General features: G+C 42.1%; 2 protein-coding genes across 2 annotated transcripts in view; one reads left to right on the forward strand and one right to left on the reverse strand.

Moving 5' to 3' along the window:
* Positions 1 to 20,919, reverse strand: part of LOC126984873 (basic salivary proline-rich protein 1-like) — a 28,113-nt gene that overhangs the window by 266 nt on the left and 6,928 nt on the right. The window contains exon 8 of the mRNA XM_050839172.1: positions 1 to 304. This exon is cut by the window's left edge and continues 266 nt beyond it. Coding sequence (XP_050695129.1) covers positions 192 to 304 — 113 coding nt within the window. The 3' untranslated portion in view covers positions 1 to 191. The remainder of the gene's footprint in view (positions 305 to 20,919) is intronic.
* LOC126984884 (uncharacterized) lies at positions 11,278 to 19,529 on the forward strand. The gene is made up of 4 exons (XM_050839184.1): positions 11,278 to 11,292; positions 14,964 to 15,139; positions 18,106 to 18,460; positions 18,697 to 19,529. The coding sequence occupies exons 2-4, from the start codon at positions 15,128 to 15,130 to the stop codon at positions 19,185 to 19,187; spliced, it is 858 nt and encodes a 285-aa protein (XP_050695141.1). The 5' UTR covers positions 11,278 to 11,292; positions 14,964 to 15,127; the 3' UTR covers positions 19,188 to 19,529.

Below are 20,919 nucleotides of genomic sequence, written 5' to 3' on the forward strand. Positions count from 1 at the left end.
AGAAAGAAAGAAAGAAAGAAAGAAAGATTGCAAGAAAGAATCAAACAAAGAATGCAAGAGAGAGAGAGAGAGAGAGAGAGAGAGAGAGAGAGAGAGAGAGAGAGAGAGAGAGAGAGAGAGAGAGAGAGAGAGAGAGAGAGAGAGAGAGAGAGAGAGAGAGAGAGAGAGAGAGAAATAGAGAGAAAGAATGTTCACTTGAGGCCCAGCAGCTGCTTCTCCTTCTGTTTCTTCTGCACCATGTCCACGTTCCGGTCCTTCCAGGTGCTCTTCCTCAGCTTGATCGGCCGCGACCCCACGTACTTACCTGGAAGACGAAAATAAATAAATAAAGCAAATAAAACAAATAAATAACAATAATCTTGACACACCTGTACTCGAACCGTAAGACATGGACCAATAAAATCTAACCTCTCCAAGCATCCCCAATCACAAGCAGCAGAGAGTATCAGGACATCTCTCCACCCATGACTGACCTCTCTGTTGGCCTCTCGTTCAGTTTTCTTTCACTGGAGCAACATTTTCCGTGTCTTTTTGTTCCTGTTTTATTTTTTTTGTTTGTTTCTTGCCCATGAGCTGCCTCCCTTGTTAATAAAAAATAAAAAAAAGCATGGGTTGGAAGGGAGGTGTGACATGCTTGTGGACTAGCCAATGATATACACTTTAAGGGGAACAGGAGGGAGGGGACGCTCAGACACTTTCGGCTCCCTCTTCAAGTATTTCCAAAGGCCACATAAGAGAATAGTCGGATTTTCATGGTCCAGAAGCCTTGTCGCATTACCACCAACCTCACAAAATCATCCATGGTAATACCTACAACTTCTACGAAAGCCTTATTAGATGTGGACGTGTAAGGGTATCAGGACGCCTCTCCTCCCGAAATTGACCTCTCTTTCGGCCACCTCTTTTGATTCTTTTTTATAGGAGCAGCGAGTAGCGGGCTTTTTCTTTATTATTGTTTCCTTTTTTTGTGCCCTTGAGCTGTCTCCTTTGTTGTAATAAAAAAAAATAAAAAAGCCCCGAAATGTTGGAGAATATGAACCCTTTCGATGTACGTGTGTCCAGTGCATAACAGACTAACGCAAGAACTAATCACACATCCGGATATTTACCTGAGCTTAAACCTGGACTTCGAGTAACCATTAATATTAGCGTCCGAATTTCTATAAACAGCGAGTTGGTTTAAGGTAAAATGTATATGTTTGGTTATAAATATTGTGCTTTGATTAATATATAATTGAAGCGCCTGATCTGTCTGTTTTCATGTAACAAACACACACACGCAAAACAGTAACTAAATAAAATAAAATAAAATGAAGTAAATAAATGAAAAAACGAGCAAGACAGGAAACTTTTAATATAACACTGTAGTGAGTTAGGAGTAATAGGAGTAATAGGAGTAAATAAATTAATAAAATAAAATAAAATTAAATAAATCAGTAAAAAACGGGCAAGACAGGAAACTTTTAATATAACAATGTAGTAAGTTGATAGCAATAAGGCCCACAAGAACTCGTAGGTTAGTTGTAGAGGAAAATATATGGAAAATTAATACAAACTACGGACTTATCCCTTATATACCTACACACTAATCACTATTATTGAGGCCAAAGAAAGAGGAATATCATTATGACTTTTCTCTCGACTCGCATCGTACGCAACCCTCCCCAAAGACAAACACAGACAGACAATGTTGTATCATCTAAGGGTGTGGAATCGGAGTTGGAGTCAGGGTCGGAGTCGGTAAAACATCTCGACTCCGACTCCTTTATGATACGTGTGGTGTTATGTGGCTGGGTGTGGTGTGATGTGTGGTGTGGCGGGGTTTTATTTGCCTACCACTGTACTGTAGAAGATGGGGAGGAGGAAGGGGGTTGGAGTCGGAGTCGGAGTGCAATCTTAAAATTTCCTGGAGTCGGAGTCGAAGTCGGAGTCCGATTGCAACCTTAAAATTTCCTGGAGTCGGAGTCGAAGTGAGGAGTCGGATTGCAACCTTAAAATTTCCTGGAGTCGGAGTTAAGTCGGAGTCGATTCTTTTTTTTATATTCGACTCCACGCCCCTGGACTATCATCACTCATTAACCTGATTTATTACACTTATTACACGGAAAATTAATACCAATGAGGGACTTTTGCCTAACTTACACACACATAATCATTTGTTTCTGAAGCCAAACGCTCACCCTCTATGTAACCCTCCCCCTGGACAGACAGACAATGTTGTAAGATCATTCATTACCCGACTTATTACACTCGGCCAGGAGGACAAAACAAGCGTACTGGATTGCGTACCATTAATTCTGTAAGCTCCGCACACATGTTTAAACTTGTTATTAAGAGTGATGAGTCAAACACGCCTTGCACACATGTCACGCGCATGAATTATTAAAACCTCCTTGAATAAAAATAGACCCAAAAAACAGGTGGAATGTAATCAGTCTAAAATGTAAAATATAGGTGGGCACACACACACACACACACACACACACACACACACACTGAAGATGAAGAGGGACTACATTCATTCCGGCTGCATTCCTCCACCTCCCTCCCACAGACAGACCACAGACAGACAGACAGACAGACAGACAGATACACACACACACACACACACACACACACACACACACACACACACGTTCTCTACAGTAAAAGCTTCTTAGTTCGCGTAATTCGGTTAGTATATTTTTTTTTCTAACGAACCCTCCTACGCTCTCTCTCTCTCTCTCTCTCTCTCTCTCTCTCTCTCTCTCTCTACCAGGTTTAATTGTTTCCTTCATTACTCCCTCTCAGGTCCTCCTTCATGAAGCAGAGAGGAATTATTTTCTCCTCCATCCTTCCCTCCTTCCATCCCTCCCTCTAGCTCCTCTGCCTTCTTCCCTTCCTTCCTTCCATCGTCCCCTGGTTGTTGATGATGATGATGATGATGATGATGCATGTGTGTGTTAGATAGATAGACAAATAGATAGATAGATGAGAGAGAGAGAGAGAGAGAGAGAGAGAGAGAGAGAGAGAGAGAGAGAGAGAGAGTCCTTGATCTTGATGTCACAGGTGGCTCGGGATTTCTCCCCAGCCAGGCCTTTGTATCGGCAGCTCCTGTGAATCCGAAATAGAAGAGGAACAATGGAAAAGAAAATGGGATAGTGGGATGGAGAGAATAGAGGACGGAAAAACAGTGGGAGCAAGAGAAGGTAAACAGAAAGAGAGAAACGATAGAGAACAATGCAGGTACCTTCAAATCCAACATATCTAAAGCCTACGAAGGGAGAGGGAAAAGAAGGACAATGAAGGAAAAAGGGAATAAGGGGAAGGGGGAAGTAGGTAATGACGTAAATTATCTCCCTTTTTTCCCCTTTAATTGAAATGGGAATGATGACGAGGAGGAGGAGGAGAAGGGGAAAAAATGAACGAAGGTGCAGTGGAAAGGTCGTAGGTTACATTATTCATTTCGAAGGAGAAAGAAGAATCATAATGAATTACTAAGAATGATGAGGAGAGTTGGCGGGCAGAGTGTGGGAGGTGAAATGAGGAATTTTTAATAAAGCACCGGCAACACGTATTTAGAAACCCGGAGATAAAATTACAACGAAATCAAAACAGGAGCCGGAAAATCAAGCGACCGAGTGAGCGAAGTAAAAGTAAAAAAAATCGTATAGGGACATAAAAAAAAAATGAGGAAAACAATGAAAGAATAAACGATAAAAAGGTCTTCATTCCAAGCCGATTTGGCATTTCATGGAACGATTCTTGAAGCGACGAAAATAAGGGGGAAAAAATAAGGAAACAAAAAGCAGAAAGGTTAAGTTGGAAGAATCAAACAGGGGGAGAGAAAAAGTGAGGAAACGTGACTGAGGTAGAGAGAAAAAGAAAACGAGAAGGGGAAGGGGGAGGAAAATAAGGGAAAACTTGTGCATATGAGATAAAAATGGGGGCGGAGAGAGAGAGAGAGAGAGAGAGAGAGAGAGAGAGAGAGAGAGAGAGAGAGAGAGAGAGAGAATGTGTCCACGACTGTAAATCCCTACAATATATCTTCCTTAGACTAAGACAGCAAGGGGGGCTAAATTGCTGAGAAAGGCTTCCCATAGACACACACACACACACACACACACGTTAAATAACACCTAACCTTCCCTTACAAATCCCGTCTTACCATTAAAGCTATACCCTCCCTTACAAATCCCGTCTTACCATTAAAGCTATACCCTCCCACCCATCCGTGCTGCTGGTCACACTAAGAATCAAATGAATTGAAGACAGTGTGCCGTATTCTCAAACATTTAGGCGCCCAAGCACACGTATTAGGCAAAGCTTTCGTAGGCGTTTTGGGCATTTCCAGGTGTAGTTGAATGACCCTGGTGGTAGTTTGACCCTTCCTCTGTAAGGCCCCTTTCACATTTCCCTTTCGTCTAGGTGCGATCACCTGCAACGGGGCTGTCGTACGATCGAAAATTGTTTGCGATGGCTTGAGAATTCGCACGTAGTCGCACCAGCATTTCACATTTCCATGTTCTTGCGATTGTCTTTCCTACGATCAGTTGCGCCAAAAAATCGCACGAACAATCGCAAGATCGTACGTGCATCGTACGAATTTTCGTACGATGGTCGTACGATTTTGCGATTGTTCGTGCGATCATGCGATCCATCGTGCACCCTTGCGATCCATCGTGCAACAGTCGCAAGTAGACGTGCAACGTTGTGCAATAGATTACACACTTTACAGCACTATAAACCCTTGTGATTTGTCGCACAGCCTCATTCTGCTATTCACGCTTGGCCAGTCAACTTGAACGTTTCATATGAGTGATTCTTTAGTCAATTTTTGGAGAAGTTTCCTTGCAAAACCTTCGTACGAGGGTTGCACGACATTCGCGCCTGATCATACGAATAGGGTCTCGTAAACAGCCTTGCGGTCAAGTGCGATCTTTCGTACGGAGTTGTATCTGATCGTACGATGGTCGTATGCCATTGTACGAGCAGTCGTACAACACCGCACAGCAGGGGGGATCGTGGCCAGTCGCTTCTGAATTTTGAGCACGTTCGAATTTCAGAGACAACAGATTGCGATCGCTTCTTATCGCACTTGGACGTGCAACAAGAGCGAATGTTCGTAAGAACGTTTTCAAATCGCATGCGGTAAGGCGCAATTCCCAATCGCGCACTGTTGTAGACTGGTCGCAAGGGAAATGTGAAAGCCCCTTTACAAGAACCTCAGAAAACACTCATGAGAACCCAATTGATCTCCTATTTGGTCGTTGGAAATAGACGATGTGAGAGGCGGGAGCGTCTTCCATTTTTTTCTCCTGTATCACCGCCCTTACAGCAGAAAAGGAAACCAACGATTTATATGTGGCTAATGTAACACTGACTTTCTTTACGGTGAAACAGCTCAAGGGCAATAAACAGAAAAAAAAAGTCCGCTAATCCATGCCCCTGAAAAAGCAAACAGAAGGAGAGGCCAGAAGAGAGGTCAGTTTCAGATGGAGAGGTGTCTTGCTACTCTCCATGGTCTTGCGCTTTGCCTCCTTCGTCAACCTCCTTGCACCAGAAAACGAAACCGGCGATATTTAAAGCTAGTGCGACCGTGACTTCATCCATGTATACCTATAACTAGTGTGACCGTGCCTTAACCCATGTATACTAGCTCTTTGTCGCCTCCATCCTCACCCTTGGACCAGAAAAGGAGACCAGCGATACGTATGGCTAGTATGATCGTGGCCTAGGCAATGTACTAAGGCTTTACCATCTCAGTCACTTGGACCAGTAAACGAAAGTGGTGCTATTTAAGGGTAGTGACCACGGCTTAACATGAAAAGAAGGAGTGGGCCAGGGAAAAGGAAGCATAAGAACATAAGAACGTAATTAAGGAGTCTGCAAGAGGCCGGTATTATGTGCGTGTGTGTATGGGTTAACTTATTACAGTCTTCGTATACTAAATTGACCCGCTCCCTATCTCGCCTTTTCTATAATGTAAGAAACTCAACTCCAACCTCCTTTCATCCAGCTCCCGTAGCTTTGGAAGAGAGGAGCGGGGCTTCTGGGGAGTATAGAGTACGGTGACGAAAAAAAAAAAAAGTTCTTTCCTTCCTCGGTCACTGCCCTTGCACCAGAAGAGGAAACCAGCGATATCCGGCTAGTGTGACTTCGGCTTCTCATTTACCTCCCAACCTAACTCCTCCAATACCAAGACCAATTAAGGAATGTCTCCTCAGGTTCATGCCTGCCCATTTATTTATTTATTGGTAAAAGAGGAAAAAATATAAATGCCGTCCGGCAGCCTCTCCTCATCCAAAATCGTTCTTGCATGTCAGCCCTGCGAAATCAAGCAGAAATGAGATTTAATATATATATATATATATATATATATATATATATATATATATATATATATATATATATATAAATATATATATATATATATATATATATATATATATATATATATATATATATATATATATATATATATATATATATATATATATATATATATATACACACACACACACACACACACACACACACACACACACACACACACACACACACACACACACACACACACACACACATATATATATATATCTATATATATATATATATATATATATATATATATATATATATATATATATTTATATTATTTACATTACATTATATGCTGAGTACCTGCTTCGGGTGCGTCAGTGTCGCCTTCGCGGAAATTTATCATAAACATTAGGGCGTCAGGCGTCTCGACAACCCCCTCCCCACCAAAACAAGGACAGCCAGGTGTTTGTGTCTCAATGAGGTCACCGGCTTCCGCTTCCAGCATATTATACTCAGCCCTCATCTAACTGCTGCTTGTTGTGTGAGATGGACCAAGACCTTGGGTGGATGCCTGCCACTACCAGGAACGTGGGCAGGTCGAAGGTGATAGTGTTTAAGGCCAGGAGTTGTGGGTGGAGGGAAAGACTATTGGACGGAAGCCAATGTCACACACGGACATCTTTTGAGATGCCTGACGCCCTAATGTTTTTGGTAAATTTCGCCGAAGGCGTCACTGATACACCCGCGGCAGGTACGCAGCAAACATTGTAATGTAAATAGATTTTTTAAAGAGCCCATTTCTGCTTGATTTCGCAGGGCTTTTATGCAAGAACGATTTTTGATGAGGATAAGCTTCCGCACGGCATTTACTTTCTCTCGTTTACAAATAAATAAAACAACGAGAATGATCAGCTACATTTTTATTAACAATAATGCCACTTGTTTTTGTATTAAAGTGTAAATGTTATTTGTCCCAGAGAAACACAGGTAATTTACGATAATTGAAAGAATAGCTCAAGCTTCGTGGGCCCTGTGACCCTATCGCTGGTGACACCTGCTAAGAATGAATATACCTCATACGAACATCAATAACGTGTCCTCTTTACTCTTATGGCGAACACACAGGCATTATTACTTCTTTCAGAGAAATAGGTACACCTCTTATTGGAATTCTTGTTGTAGCTGTTATGTCTACCACTACTACTACTAGTACTACTACTACTACTATTATTAATATTATTATTATTATCAGTATTATTATTATTACTGTTATTAGTTCCCTGTAGTTGTGGAAGTACATGTAAAAATAAGCGACAGCAATGAACTACTAAGAACAAAAATGCCAATGATGTCATTAATAGTAGTAGTAGTAGTAGTAGTAGTAGTAGTAGTAGTAGTAGTAACAGTAGTAGTAGTAGTAGAAGTAGTAGTAGTAGTAGTAGTAGTAGTAGTAGTAACAGTAGTAATGGTAAAAGTAACATTAGAAATAGTAGGAGTAACGGCATTTGTAGCATTTTCTTTTTACAGCAGCGCACACATTACACTACTTTGGAGCAATTTACTCGACTTTACTTCGCGGCCTTATTGACGCCGGTTCCATATATAGACTTCTTTTCACCTGGCCTTGCACTGACAACCGCTCCTATTTCCATACAAATGTCCCATCTGTCTTGACCTGTCTGTCTGTCTGCTTGTCTGTGTGTGTGTGTGTGTGTGTGTGTGTGTGTGTGTGTGTGTGTGTGTGTGTGTGTGTGTGTGTGTGTGTGTGTGTGTGTGTGTGTGTGTCTTCCTTCCATTACTTCTTTCCATCTGTTTATGTTTGTGTCTGTCTAAATGGCTGGATGTTTAACTGTCAGCCTATTTATCTACTTACCCTACCCCCCTTCTCTCTCTCTCTCTCTCTCTCTCTCTCTCTCTCTCTCTCTCTCTCACACACACACACACACACGCACACACACATGAAACAAAAGGATGCTGGGGGTTAATACTCTCTTGATCCGACGCCTTAATAGAGAATGAGCGAATCCTCTTTAGCTCCAGACAAGTGTGTGAATATCATCAGCTTATGCATGTGAATCTCTCTCATTTTTGTTGTGATTATAAAGGTTGTAGGACTGGTGATGGTGGCAGGTGAAGGAGGAGGAGGAGGAGGAGGGGCGCGAGGTCAGTGAAGGAGGAGTAAGAGGAGGTATGGAGATAAAGGTGAATGAAGAAGCAAAGAAAGAAGAGGAGATATATGAAAGGTTGATGATGGAGAGCAGGAGGAGAAGTGGGAGGAGGAGGAGGAGGAGGAGGAGGAGGAGGAGGTATGGAGATAAAGGTGAATGGAGAAGCATAGAAAGAAGAGGAAGTATATGAAAGGTTGATGATGGGGAACAGGCGGAGAAATGGGAGGAGGAGGAGGAGGTAAAGAAGGAAAATGGTTCTGGACACTATGGAAGCTGAGAAGTAAGAATCTGGCGAAGTAAAAAGAAGAGAATGAAAAAAAAAATGGGGTCAATTTACATACACTCCTCCTCCTCCTCCTCCTCCTCTTCCTCCTCCTCTCCCGCTCCCCATCTCACAAAAATCGTATCATTGCATCCCTCACGCCACAGTTGGTTTAAATAGCATTATATTATTATCTTGTAATTAGGCGACAAATGACTGCTGAGCGGCTTAGACGAACACGCAAACACAATAATAATTAGGATTTCCATAATTACCATCATTACTATTATTACCAGCAGCATTAACATTATTCGTAAAGGTATCTCTTCATTGCCAGTGTTCAGTTAATCTACATACATAATCATTATATTCCTTCTATCCTCTTAAGGTATAAACAGGTGGATTAGAATTAGGTGATACGTTTTAGTGTATGACATTTTTTTTCTAGATTTAAGACGAGGATGAAAAAGAAAACGGGAATAGCAGAAGGAGAACGAGGAAGAGGAAGAAAAGGAGGAATAAGAGAAAGAGTAGATGGAAGAGAACTATACAGAGGAGTACGGTTATAAACAAGACTACAGAGAAGGTTGAAAGAAAAGGAGGAAAAGCAGAAGGAAAATGAGAAACAGGAAGAAAAGGAGGAATAGGAGAAAGAGGAGATGGAAGAGAGCTATAAAGAAGAGGAGGACGGTAATAAACATGACTACAGAGAAGGATGAAAAAGAAAACGGGAATAGCAGAAGGAAAACGAGGAAGAGGAAGAAAAGGAGAAATAGAAGAAAGAGGAGATGGAAGAAAACTATAAAGGGGAGGAGGGTAAACAAGACAACAGAGAAGGCTAAAAAAGAAGAAAAAGAGGAGGAAGAGGACTACGAGGAAGAGGATGAAACGTAGTTGGTGAAAGATGTAAGACACGTCAACAGGATCCATGGCTTACAAGGGGGTGTTAATAAGGTGTCGGGAAGCATAGTGAGAAGTGGGAGAGGGTGAGAGAAAGCATCAGTGAAGTGTAGCGGGTGGGGTGGGAATGGGTGTAACCTTAGTCCAAAGAGCATTAGGCAAAGGGGCGTAACAAGCGTGTATTCGGGGTAACTTAAGGCCCATTTTCCTTGAAGCTTTCGGCTCTTACAAAGAATATTTCCAAAGGTCACAAAGAAAGTTAATCGGGTTCTCATAAGCGATTTTTTTACATTCACGGTGCAAAAAGAAGCCTTGTCAAACTATCATTAGGCTCATGAACTACCCATGGAAATATAAATCAACGTTGCCAGATTGCCGTACTCAGGCGATTATGTTTCCCGACTTCCTACCCCGAAACTGTCTACTGGGCTCCAATAACGAAACTCATTTATAGTTATCGTTGAAAGAGTTAGATTCTGATGTTTCTTGGCAATAGTTAAGCGTCAGAAACCGGTAAATACTACGCTCTAAGCACGACAATCTGGCAACGGCGATATAAATACAACCTCTACGAAAGCCTGACCAAATGTGGGTGTGTTATGCCCCGGAATGTTTGCGAATATGGGCTTTAAAATATTTGTAACACGTTCTTTAAGTACTCTGAGGTTGGTATTCTAAGACACTTTCGCTTCTCACATCATCTATTTATAAAGGTCAAAGAGGGGGTCAGTAGAGTTCTAATGAGTGGGTTCATGGTACAGAAGAAGGGTCAAACTACCACCAGGGTCATAAAACTACTCATGGAAATGCCCACAACTTCTACGAACGCCTTGTCAAATGTGTGTTCTTGGGCGGCGAAATGTCTTGTAAAACGACCCTTAGTGTTTACAGTGTTGTCGTTTGCCAGTGAAACGATACAAGGGGAAAGATGCATGAAGGAAATCGTCACAATCTTAAGGGTAAATCAGATATGCTCTTAAAGTCAGTAATGTTTAAGGTGCAAAGGATATAATGATCGAGTTCCATGATATACGGTAATGCCAGGAGGTGTGTATAACAATCTCAGAGTCTATTGATGTTAGTATTTATGAATTTACACTTCACTCAAATTTTCTTATTGGATGTACTGAGTTGGTGTGGGTGGGTGTGGAGGTGAAGGTGGAGTCTCAAGAGAGTAGTGGAGTAGGTATGTGGTGGATGTAGTGGGTGCGTGGGTGTGGGTGTAAGCATGGGTGAGGGTGGAGTCTCGAATATAGGGAAGGGAAGCAGGTATGTAATGGGTGTGGTGGGTGGGGGTGGAGGTGGAGTCTCAAGTGTAGTGAAGAAAAGCAAGTGTGTCTGGTGTGGTGTGGATGCGTGTGGGTGGATTTAGTGGTGGAAGTGACGTCTCAGGAGTGTAACGAAGGGGAGCAGGTGTGTGTAGGGTGTAGTGCGGATGGGTGTGGGTGGATATAGAGGTGGAAGTGACGTCTCAGGAGTGTAACGAAGGGGAGCAGGTGTGTGTAGGGTGTAGTGGGTGGGTGTGCGTGGGAGTGGGTGTCCCTGGAGTGTTGTGTGTGTGTGGGGGGGGGGGGGGGGGAAGGTGGCGCAGCGGGTAGGCAGGTATATAAGAGGAGTCGCGCGGGCTGATGGATTCACTCCCGTCTCAGCCTTCCTCAGGTAAACACACACGCCTACACTCCTACACACACACACACACACACACACACACACACACACACACACACACACACACACTTGAGGACATTGTGATCACCTGTATTATCTGAGCCTGTTTGTAATCGTGTGTACCTTTTAATTTTCTTGTTTTATGTCTTTTTTTTTACTTATAGATTCACTTCATTATATCATTATTATTGTTGTTAATTTTATCGATTCATTTCATTATTGTTGTCATCATTTTTCACACGATTCATTTCAGTGTCATCATGGTTGTTGTTATCATTTTATTTCTCACTGACATGATTCATTTTATCATTGCTATTCTTGCTATCATTTTTCACTTACACGATTCATATCATTATTGTTGTTCTTAGCATTAGAATTGTCATCATTTCTATTATCATTATCATTACGAGTGTCATAACTTCCGATATTACAATTATTACATCTACGTTATTAGCATTAGCATTCTTCTTCCTACGCAAGTGATCAAATTTTAAGTAGCTGTGGGTAAGAGAAAACGGAGATTACGGAAATTAAGAGACAGTGACTTCTGCGTTTACAGAAAAGAAAAAAATATCGGATTAATTCTTGATACAAATTACTGCAAGTGTTACGCTGAAAGAAAAACAAGCAAACCGATCTGATCAAAACAAGATGAAAATAACCGTAACCTTCCCCTCGAAAGGTTAATGGCCAAGGTGTGGGTGTGCCGGGGAGGCGGTAGAGGCGATAACACTCAACAGACAAGCGCGGTAGTTTTGTTTAGTTTCTACGCCGATGGAACATAAAACACGAATTCAATAACCGAGAAAGAAGTAGCACCGAGTAAGCTATTTATTTATTTATTTATTTATTTTATTTATTTATTTATTTATTTATTTATTTATTTATTTTTTTTGCACGTTCGAGAATCATCAGAAAGTCTTGCAAATTATCTACTTCCGCGCACGTCAGCATAACGCCAATTTTTTCACCCTATCAATCATAAAAATTTCCTTTCCCCTTCTTTTTTTCTCTCTTCCTCTTTTACTTCCCTCTTCATTTCCTAACTTTTCCCCATTTTCTCTCCTTTCTCTTAATTCGCATTTTTATCTTTTTTTTTATTATCCATTTTTCATTTTCTCCCTCCTGTTCTTATTCTTTCCCTTCAATAACCTTTCCTTTAATTCCCTTATTCTCTTATTCATTATCATTCTTCCATCTTTTTTTATGCCTATCGCTTACTCCTTTTATTAATCTGCGTCTTCTCTTTTTTTCCCTTTTATTCTTTCCTCCATTTCTGCTTCACCCAAATTAATTTCCTTTTATTTTATTCACCGTCGCTTTATGTCTCAATCCCCTTTATTTTAATTTTTTCCCTTCTCCCTACCATCTAATTATTCGTCTCTTGTTACATCTCCTTCCTTCTCAACCCTCCACCATCCATCTCACTACCCTCTCCTTCCATCTCATTTATTACCTCTTCCCTTCCCCTACCTCTTCACCTCCCCTTCCTCCTACTCCTTCCCTCTTCCCTCCTCCTCTTCAGCCCTCTCCCAGCCCCCGCCCTCCCATCTGTCTCCACCCACGTCGCGGCGAAGAAAAATGGACTAATTACGGAAATAAAAACACAGTAAACACAATGAACGACGCGAGGGAGGGATAATAATCATAGTGAGTTAGGTACGTGAAGCGGAAATGAGAGTATGTTGAAGCGGAAAAAGGAGCTGCTGTGTTAAGGCAGTGAAAGAAAAAAGGACGATGAATATATATTAAAAAAGGAGAATCACGTGAGAAGTCATAAAAAGGAAGTAAGAAATGATGATGATAATAATAATAATAATAATAATAATAATAATAATAATAATAATAATAATAATAATAATAATAATAATAATGTTACTACTACTACTACTACTACTACTACTACTACTTCTGAAAATAACATAAATGACTGATAATAGTAACAGTAATAATAATAATAATAATAATAATAATAATAATAATAATAATAATAATAATAATAATAATAAAACATGGACCATAATTTAGGTTTATCATACGACATAATGACAGTTTTATGTCCACCACTACCAACAACAACAACAAAAACAACAATGGCAATACACCCACGCACCATCGGCCATTCCCTCCTAGCATAATTACCCGCCACGCGGAAAAAGAATTCTCGGACAGCAAAACGACAACAGATTTAGGGTAGCGAGCGTCGGTGCGTGATGGCGGCGGTGGCGGTGACACGCGAGCCGAGCACTGGCGGCGTGGGTGGGGGAAAAGAATGAGGTAATGGTGGTGGTGGTGGTGATGGCTGTGTGTGGGGGGGGAGGGGGTCGTGGTGATGGTGGTGGTGGCGGTAATGGTGGTGATGGAGCTTTTGATGGACCATTTTGAGTGTTGTGATACGTGTTGGCGTTGGGTTTTGTGTGTGGTTTTCATTCCTTTTTTTTCGGAGCAAGAGGAGGAAAAAAATAGGGCATGAATGAAGGACAAGAATGGAAACGAAAAACTTTAGGATGATGATGAAATAAGTGGGCAAGAGGAAAATTTAGACAGGGAGACATGGAGGAGCAGGCAGCAGTCAGCATGTTGCCTTATGCAAGACTGTCTGCTCTAGTGATTTGATCTGTTTGTCAAACATTTCATTGGCCTGCAAAATAGATTGAAGACCTTGCTGTATATTCACACAGGAACGTTCAATTATTTTATGTTGCAACGAAATAAAGGTCAATGCGATTTTTAGACGATCTGACCGTTTTCATACTAACAAGAAAGTCGTTTCAATGGTGGATGATTGGGTTTGATAAAAGACTTCTGGCAATGGCTGTACTGCATCGCCCCGCTTGAATCGACGATGTTATTTATAGTCATCAATCCCCCTAATTTTTTTTCCAGAATGAGAGGTCGCGCGGCTTCTTTATATGGCTGTATGGGGTGCCAGAAATGCACTATGCATTCCAGGCGAGGCCTCACCAACGACTTATACAAAGATAACAATACTCCCCGGAATATTACTCTCAATGTTCTTCATGATTAACCCGAGCGTGATTAAAGTAGTGTTTTGAATACTTGAGGTCACTGCTCATAGTGACCCAAAAATCTGATTCCTCATGTGCCTGAATTTACACATATCAAGGTTGAAGGATATTTATCAGTTTTCAGACTTACAAATTTTCTCTCCCATCAGCATACTTCGAAATGGATGCTTTTATTTTGTATTTTGAGCCGTTGATGAATATTACATGGTAACAGATCCCATCACTGACCCTTATAGTGCACTCTGGTAGCGAAAGGGAGCCACTCGGAAGCCAATCCATTGAGTAAAACTTGTTTCCTGCAGGTAAGCCAATCTCTGATCCACGCAGTCAGGTTGCTACCAATAACAGCTGACTGAACTTATTAAGGATACATTGGTGTGCAACCTTGTCAACAGCTTTCCGGAGCGGCAGAAGTCTGGATATAATAACGTGCGATATTATTGACCTATTTTATGTAAGTTATGAAAGAAGTCCAACAAGTTCGTCTAACAAGTCAGCCAAGTCGGTCAGAGTTGGTTAAAGGAGGAGGGAGAGAAGTAGGAGGAGGAGGGAGAGAAGGAAGAGGAAGAATAATCACTAATCTCTATTTCAATCATTGTGTTACTAATGTATATTTTTTTCCCATTCTTTCAGGTTCCATTAGAAAGGAAACAAAGAGGACTAGAAGAAATAAACGAAATCAAAACAAGAAGAAAGAAGAATAAAGGAAAGGGGCGAAAGAAGAGGAGAGGGAAGAAAGAGGAGGAGGAGGGAGGAGCTACCCCATACTACTAAGAACCCATCAGTTAATTAGCATAATGAATAACAGGGTAAGGTGCTGATGTTGTCCCACACACACACACACACACACACACACTTTTCATAATCGATCACTACTTTCATTCGCAACTTTTTGATCGCCGGAAAAAAAGAAGGAAAAGAAAACGAAAGAAAAAAAATTAAACACACACACACACACACACACACACACACACACACACACACACACACACACACACTTTTCATAATCGATCACTACTTTCATTTGCAACATTTTGATCACCGGAAAAAAAGGAGGAAAAGAAAACGAAAGAAAAAAAAATAAACACACACACACACACACACACACACACACCTTTCATAATCGCCCACTACTTTCATTCGCAACTTTTTGATCACCGGAAAAAAAAAAGGAAAAGAAAACGAAAGAAAAAACGAGTCAATTAGCTTTCCCTTGTAGCTCTTTCAAGTTTCCTTTTGCTATTAATATTCACGTTAAGCCCTATAAGCACTTCACTAAATTGCCTTTAATATTGGGGAGAGAGAGAGAGAGAGAGAGAGAGAGAGAGAGAGAGAGAGAGAGACCACTATGGAATTCACTATCATTTGTCTTTCTAATTATTCTTCGATGTTGTTAGTGTCATTAATCTCTCTCTCTCTCTCTCTCTCTCTCTCTCTCTCTCTCTCTCTCATTAAGCAATATCGTGTCACTCTCCTATTTCATTCCTACTCTTCCATGAATGAACGCTGTCGCTCTCTCTCTCTCTCTCTCTCTCTCATTAAGTAATATCGTGTTGTTTCGATCAATTTTAGCCCACCACAACATGCCTGCACGCACCGCCCATTACACCCTCCATCAAGTATTCATAATGATCAGCAATCGACTAATAAGAAAAGTTACGATGAGGTGAATGGGTCGAGAGGGAGGAAGATCAGATAGAGGGGCTTCTTGATGTCTTGTCAGCTTGTTTTCCTTCTTTTCTTTCTTCTTGTTTTTTTATTGCTCAGTTTGTTTGTTTGTGTGGGTTTTTGCGAACGCTGTTAAGTGCTTCTGGCTATTGCGTATTTCTTTTGCATTTTTTTTCTTAATTTTTTCATCTCGTATTTCACTGTTGCTTGAGTGTTTTATTGATTTTATTTAGTTTGTTTTATTTCCTCTACTCTTTTTTTTTTATTTATTCCATTAGCTTCGTCTTTCCTCTGTATTGCATTTATTTTGTTTTTTTCTCTTTCTCCTTTATTAACTTTATTTTCAGCTTTATTTCATCTACTTCCTCTTGCTTTCGTCATTTTCCTGATATTTACATTATTTTCCACTTTCTTCCATCAACTTTTCTCGCTGTCTATTATTACGTGTTTTTCTTTATTCCCTCTCGTGTTTTTTTTCCCATTTTATTGCTGCACTATTTCGTTTATTCTATTTCGTCCTGTTTCCTATACATTCCACTTTCTATCCTCAATTCCTCTTCTTTCGTTTTTTTTTATTATTCCGTTTTTTTTTTTCCTTATTCATTCTCGTATCCTTTCCCCACTTCATTGTTTCATTTATTTTATTTCGTCCTTCCTCCTATACTTTCCACTTTCTATCCTCACATAATAAAAGTCACATTCCTCTTCTTTCGCCTTTGATTATTCCGTTTTTTTTTTCTTATTCATTCTCGTGTCCTTTCCCCATTTCATCGTTTCATTTATTTTATTTCGTCCTTCCTCCTATACTTTCCACTTTCCTCCACCAGCTTCCTTTCTTTTTCCTTTCATTATTACGTGTTTTTCTTGTTCCTCTTGTTCCTCTTTCTCCAGTACTTGCCACTTTCTTCCTCCTCTTCCTTTATTCCGTGCTTCCCTAATTCCCTTCTCGTGTTCTTCTCCCATTTCATATTAATTCTACCCAATCTTTCTGCGAACGGACTCAGCCACTCCCCGTTATGCAGGCTATTCCCCTCCGTCTTCCACCTCCTTCCAACCTCCTTACTCCACTACTTCGTACTTCGCTCCTTCCTTCCCTCCTTCTCATGTCACTCTTCTATCTCATCCCTACTCTTCCATGAATGAACTCTGTCGCTCTCCCCTCCTTCATTCTTCTTCTTCTCTCTCTCTCTCTCTCTCTCTCTCTCTCAAGGAACAGCACCAATAATTTCCTTGAAGTAAAAAGCGATTGAGTTTCTTGCTAAATGAGATTGGTCAGGCCAGTGAGTGGGTGTGGGTGTGGTTCTGGGAAATGGAGGGTCGTGGGTGTAGAAGTAGTAGTAGTAGTAGTAGAAGTAGAAGTAGAAGTAGTAGTAGTAGCAGTAGAAGTAGTAGTAGTAGTAGTAGTAGTAGTAGTAATAGTAGAAGTAGTAGTAGTAGTAGTAGTAGTAGTAGTAGTAGTAGTAGTAGTAGTAGTAGTAGTAGTAGTAGTAGTAGTAGTAGTAATAGTAGAAGTAGTAGTAGTAGTAGTAGTAATGTTCATTAGCATACACGTTCCGCCTCCAAACAGGGTTCAGTATTTTCTTCAGAATCAATCAGGGTACATTTTCTCTCCCCCAAAGCTGATAAAATGAAAAGGAATGAACGCTCCTTTGAAGTATTATTTTTGTCCCTTTCTTCCCCTTCCTGGCTGGTATTTATGTCGCCGGGAAGCTTTGTTTGGCAGTTCGGGATCTTTTCATTAGCTTTAAAACACACCGGCGGAGCGAGGTGGGCTATTGATCATCCTCTCCGTGCCGGCCGCCCTTCGTGACTCCAACGGTCGTATTGTTGCCTTTGTGTCGCCCACTTTGTGTTCGGCCCAACTTTTTTTTACTTCATCTCTCAGTCAAGTGGAGTTTTCATTTCAGTTTCCGTCCACTTTGTGTTTAGATTTTTTCTGACTTGTAAAGTTTTCATCTGAGCTTCTTTTGTGGTTCTGCCTGGTTCTATTTATTTATTTTTTAATATTATCTTTTGTTGTCTTAGGCAGTATATGATTTCTCTCCATTGGTCCATTGTTGGCCTCGTCGGTGTGTTGTATCCTCCATGCCGCGTGTTTGTGCCACAGGTGCGTGGGACGCCCCTGGTGTGGGCGGCGTGTGTGGCGGTGCTGGCCAGATGCTGCCTCCCTGTGGTCATTGCGACGCCCATGGAGGACGAGGCGTACACTCCGTGGGTGCCCTTCCCCCCAGAGGACCACGTGGCCCGAAGCTCGCTGCCCGCCCGCCCGCAAGAGAGTGTGGAGGAGGACGCCGCAAACACGCGCATGAAGAGGGTATTCTTGAGCAGAGGCTGGGGCCCGGGGGGCTACGATGCCCCCGCGCCCCAGCCCCCGCAGCGGTATGTGAGACGACCCCCGCTACCACAATCTTCTGGCGAGGCAGACATGGGACGACCCTTCGCGTCGCCGCTGCCCCTCAGAGGTAAGGTGGGGTGTGTCACTGTTGGTCCTTGAGGCTTGACGCCTTCAATGGGCGTATTTACAATTTTTTTCTGAAAATGTGTTCGGCGAGTCATGAGGGTTTGGCTGCCGGGTGGCCTGCAGTCTTGTAGTGCACGGCAACCCGAGGCACTGCGATGTTGTTGGTCAACATTGGCTCTGTCATTTATCATAAAAAATTTATCCCGCCACTAACATCCTGCACCGTGTGTCCCACAGAGCGGCCCGGGGGAGCAAGATTTGCGGCGCTTGTGTCCTCGCAGCAACAGAAGGCGCAGCAGAAGCCGCAGTACCGCCGCTTTCACTCCATCTTCACTTCGGGCACCTGGAGTCCCCTCGGCAAGCGTGGCGTGGCTACTTTAATGGCTCCCCGTCCGCTGCCACTGACACAGGGTGACAGTGATGAGGTCCAGAATGACATGCAGGTGTTCAGCGACAGAGAGACGCTCTTCAAGATGAAAGATAAGCGCAGCGGAGTGTTCGCCTCCCACGGCTGGGGTGCCGGAGGCTCTTCCCCTCCCAGCAGCTGGGCGGGCTCGCGGCACCCTTGGTTGGCCTCCCTCGCCTCCGGCAGCGTCGATAACAGCGGTGGCGGCGGTAGTGCTGGCAGCGGCGACCGCTACGTAACCAGCTTCAGCGGCGGCGGCGGCGGCGGAGGCCCGCTGTTCCACCACTTCCTATCACACGGCTGGCGGCCCATGGGCAGATGAAAGGCTTATCTGCCGCCACAACCCTTACCCCCACCCCCCACAATCACGAGGCTCATGGCGAAATTCAACGTCACCCCTTTAACAATCGAAGCAGCGCGAACCTGTCCCGCACAACACTGCACACATGGTTCTAGTGCGTGACGGCCACCCCCTCACAGCCGACACAAGCACCGCCACGACAGTTCACCACCACCCCGCAGAAAACACTGACTCATGAAACGTGACAATTGTTTCAGGCCACAAAATATACGACCATTATGAAGTATTACTACTAGCTTCATCTAATATATAACAACGTCATTATAATACGATCTTATGGGTAAAAATAAACTATAAAAAATATGTTTTAGAGGACTGTTTATCCTCTCACACGATAAGTGTTATCTGTAAACTCATTTATATTGTATACTGTGTAATGCATCATAAAATCATTAAAAATGCAACAATAGTGTATCCGCCTGCCCGCACTACAAGGGATACGAGGCAGCAGCCATCTGACTCCCTGGGACATGGACATCTTGGATACCAGTGAATGAAGCGGCAGACCAGCAAGCCAGCGTGACACACATCATCGTCATCATTTCGTTTAACGTCCGTTTTCACTTTTCCTGAACGGGTGGACGTACACATGGCTCTAGTGCTTGACGGCCGCCCCCTCACAACCGATACATGCACCGCCACGACAGTTCACCACCACCCCGCAGAAAACATGGACTCATGAAACGTGACAAAAAAAAAATATATATATATATATATATATATATATATATATATATATATATATATATATATATATATATATATATATATATATATATATATATATATATATATATATATATATATATATATATATATATATATATATATATATATATATATATATATATATATATATTATGAACAACTCCATTATAATACGATCTTATGGGTAAAAATAAACTAAAAAATATGTGACACACAGACAATGCAAAATACATTAGGGATGTTGGGTGTTGATGAAGTGCATGAGAACGGGCAATACCTTGTGGATGTCTGGTGAGAGGTTTATTTCTCGCACACACCTTCTTTCAATACATGTTTAGCCACAGGTGTATACTGGTATGGGGGAACAGAAGCTGGATAGACTATATGGTAGTGGACAACAGGATGAAGCAGGACGTACTAGTAGATGCAAAGACTGTAAGAAGAATGTTTGATGGTTCTGACCACTTTGAAATAGCAGCAAAAGTAAGGATGAAAGAGAAATGAACACTTAGAGAGAATGGGAATAAATAAATAAATAGGATAACTGGAAAGTGAGAGATTGTGATAGTGGTTACATGCAAATATAAGAGGGATATGCAGGTCCATGCTCTTTCAGGGAGGGTTTTGGCTGGAGATTAAGAGTCTGGCATGTGATCAGACACTTGGTGAATCACACACACACACACACACACACACACACACACACACACACACACACACACTGCTTCATAGCTCTGTAGATACCACCTTTGCCTGCCATGCAACAGGCTGAGGTTTAAGTCGCACTCATGCCACTTAAAGTTTTCTGCTGACAGGAGTGGTTGTCCCTCCTAGAGCAAAGGGAATGGGGTGGAGTAGATCTCAGCCCCTGGATTGGTCCTCTGAGTCCAAAAAAGAGCTCTTCCCGTGGGGGTAATGGCAGGTGAATACAAGCCCAGCATTCAATAGGACAGACAGAGGGTGAATAACACACACATGGAAGGGG

The sequence above is a fragment of the Eriocheir sinensis genome, chromosome 5 (genome assembly GCF_024679095.1).
Source record: "Eriocheir sinensis breed Jianghai 21 chromosome 5, ASM2467909v1, whole genome shotgun sequence".
NCBI classification, from domain to species: Eukaryota; Metazoa; Arthropoda; class Malacostraca; order Decapoda; family Varunidae; genus Eriocheir; species Eriocheir sinensis.